The sequence below is a fragment of the Zosterops lateralis genome, assembly GCF_965231275.1.
Source record: "Zosterops lateralis genome assembly, chromosome: 5".
Classification (NCBI taxonomy): Eukaryota; Metazoa; Chordata; class Aves; order Passeriformes; family Zosteropidae; genus Zosterops; species Zosterops lateralis.
Genome location: NC_139766.1, coordinates 5,856,952 through 5,860,179, shown reverse-complemented (window position 1 = coordinate 5,860,179; position 3,228 = coordinate 5,856,952). Strand labels below are relative to the sequence as shown.

General features: G+C 66.0%; 1 protein-coding gene across 1 annotated transcript; it reads right to left on the bottom strand.

The window, feature by feature from the left end:
* Window positions 1-434: 434 nt before the first annotated feature.
* On the bottom strand, window positions 435-2,896 carry FOXI3 (forkhead box I3; the record flags this gene model as incomplete). Its single annotated transcript, XM_083862530.1, has 2 exons — window positions 435-1,024; window positions 2,200-2,896. The coding sequence occupies 2 exons, from the start codon at window positions 2,894-2,896 to the stop codon at window positions 435-437; spliced, it is 1,287 nt and encodes a 428-aa protein (XP_083718656.1).
* Window positions 2,897-3,228: the final 332 nt, after the last annotated feature.

Below are 3,228 nucleotides of genomic sequence, written 5' to 3'. Positions count from 1 at the left end.
GAAGAGTTTTTTAATACATTGTACAAGGCACTTCATAAGAAATCTCTTCATTTATTTTTTTCCTGCTCTCTTCTAAGACTCACTGGATGTCTACGTTTGGCTCTTGCCAATACCACTTTATGGCTATGGTTTTTAAACTTCTTGTTCTACATTCAGGACTAGAAACCTCTGAAAACATTAATTCAGTTCATGCCTGCAGAATTGAGATGGCAAACCATCTACACCACCTAACATTTTCCTGGATGGGAAAAAAAAAAACAACAACTTTGCATCTGCCTTCTGCTGGTGCTCAAGGGGTGTCCTTATTTTGAAGGGTGAGAAGATCATTCTTCCTGGAAGAACTCCTGGGAAGCGCCCAGGTTGAAATGCTGTTTGCAAAAGCGCATGGTCCAACTCCCATTCCCTTTGCAGCGCTGGCTGGCTGCCCCAGCACCCTACACCTCTGTCCCATCCCGTGTGTAGATGAGGCTGTTGACTGTGAAGTTGTAGTAGTGGTTGTACTGGGCTCCCTGGCTGCCGCTGCTGGGGTGGAAGGAGCTGTAGTAGGCAGGGGAAGGTCCCGCGACCCGCTGCAGCTGCTCTGGGGAAGGCACCTCCTGAGAAGAGCTGCTGGAAGGGGTGAAAGTGCCACTGCTCAGCTGTCCAGCAGAGAAGTTCCTGTGGTGCAGGTCACTGCTGAGACCCCCCGTCAGCCGGCTGCCCCCGCCGCTCAGGGAGCTCATGCCGCTGAAGAAGGTGCTGAGACAGCTAGGGGTGGATGAAATGATACCGGAGGGAGAGGAGCTTTTGGGATGGTCCCTGGCAGAGGGAGAGGGGTCCAGCTCTGGGGGTGGGCTGTTTCCACATGGTTTGCCTGTGGCTGGGATGGGTCTCTCTTCCTCAGCCTTCAGGCCCCCCAGAGAGGAGGCTGCGGAGGCGGTGGCGGGGGCGTTGGGCTCAGAGCGCCGCTTGCGTTTGCGGCGGAAGTTCCCATTGTCAAACATCTTCTCACAGTTGGGATCTAAGGTCCAGTAGTTTCCTTTCCCTGGTGGAAAACAGGAGACACAAGAGAGAAAGTCAACTTAAGTCAACTTCTGTGACAGTGAGCCCTGCTGCTGACGGATAAGCAGCATCCATGTCTTGTCCAACTGGCACAGGACCCACATCTCTCCTGCACCTGTTCCTCCTCCCTCTGTTGTTCAGTACATGGATCCAAAACCTGCCTCCAGGACATTTCCACCTCCTACCCTTCGATGCCCAAGTGAACCTTAAGGCCATAGAAGAGGAGGACCACCCCATCCCAAAGCAGAAACAGACCTGCACCCCTGCCTCAGACTTGGCCAAAGAGAAGGTGAAGAGGGATTCCCCTTGCTCTGGCTGTCTCACAGAAGCTGGGGCACCTACAGCCATCTCAGCAGTGGGTGACAAGGCAGTGCCCGGGCCATGGCTCATAGAAAACCTGATGGAGAGGTGGGCTGGCACACTCAGGCACACGGAGGGGATGGCAGGTTAGCAGCACTGAGCTGCGGGGGCCGCAGACAAGCTGCCTCTCGCACAAGCCTTGGTGCAAAGCGCTGTGGTGGGATCAGCTGCCCCTACTCTCCTCCTGCCCACGGCCGGGCCGGGCTCCGTGACCCCACAATGTCCCGAGAGACTCCAGCCTGGCACGTCCCGGCCCGGCGGGGCCGGAGCGGCTCTGTCGGGGCAGCGCTGTCGGGGCGCGCCCCCGCCCACTCCCGGGCACCGGCCGTGCCCCGGGGCCGGCCCGGACAGCGGCGGGCAGGGAGGGGAGCCGTGAATCACGGCCCCAAGGAGCCGGGCCTTGCACAACCGGCGCTCCCGGGCTGCTCCGGGAGGGGGAGAGGGCTGGGGCCGGCCCCCGCCTGCACCTCCCCCGAGCCGGGGCCAGAGGGGATGGTGACACACAGCGCCCGGGGCAGGGGACGGGGGAGCGCGGTCACCTCGCTGCCCCCACCCCGAGGGGACAGGACCGCGCTCTCATCGCAGCATCCCAATAGAAGGGATGGAGACACGCGGTCCCATCACAGCGCCGGCCCCGAGGGGACGGGGAGCGCGCTGTCAGGACAGAGCCCGACTAGAAGGGGACAGGGGACCCGCCGGCCACGGGGACTCTGCCGCCCCTCTGTCACTGCAGTGCCGGTGTCCGCACCCGCCGTTCCCGGTGCCCAGCCCTCCCTCCCGCCCGGCGCGGCGCCTCACCGGGGTCGTCCTCGTCGCGGGGCACCTTGCGGAAGCAATCATTGAGGCTGAGGTTGTGGCGGATGCTGTTCTGCCACCCGGCCTTGCTGCGCTTGTAGAAGGGGAAGTTCTCGGCCACGTACTGGTAGATGTGGCTGAGGGTGAGCTTCCTCTCGGGCGCGCTCTGGATGGCCATGGCGATCAGCGCCGAGTACGAGTAGGGCGGCCGCACCAGCTTCAGCAGCTCCTCCTGGCTGGCCAGGCTGAGCCAGCTCAGCTCCGCGCCGCCCGCCGACGGCGAGCCGGGGGCCGGGGGCGAGCCCACGAGCTGCCCGCCCCGGGAACAGCCGTACGAGGCGGGCGGCAGGAAGGGAGCGGCGGCGGCGGCGGCGCCGGGCGGGCCCTGCAGGTAGGGCGCGGGGCTGTTCATGCCCCACAGGTAGCCGGCGTTGGCGGGCGCTCCGTAGTCCCCCAGCGCGTACCCGCCCGCCCGCTGCCCCGACGAGGCGGCGGCGGCGGCAGCGGCGGCGGCGGCCGCGGCGGCGGCGGCGGCGGCGCCGGGCGGGTGAAGGCTGGGCTGGGGGTAGACGCTGAAGTTCTCGCTGCAGTACACGGCCATGTCGGGGGCTTCCTGCGCGCTGCGGGGCTGCGGGGGCGCGGGGGCGGCCGCCGGCGCCGAGGCTCTGGGCTGCGCCTGCTGCAACTCACCGGCGCTCATAATCCCTGGCCATGCAGGGCGGCCGGCGCTCCCCCCGCTCCCGTGCTCTCCCGGCGACACCCCCCGCCCCGCGGCCCCGGTGGCCTCCGACGAAAAACTCCCGGGGGGCTGCGGCGCGGCGCCCTTATAGGCGCTGCCGTGAGCCCGCACTCCCCGCCCGCGGCCGGGGCCGGGGCTGGGCGGGCGGCGGCGCGCAGGGAGCAGCAGCCAGTAGCGCGGCTGGGCGGAGGGCGGGGAGGCGGAGGGGGGCAAGGCCGGGGCCCGAGAGCGGCCACGGGGGAGGGACCGCCGGGGGAGCTGCGGGAGGCGCCAGGGATTTGGCTCCCGGCAGC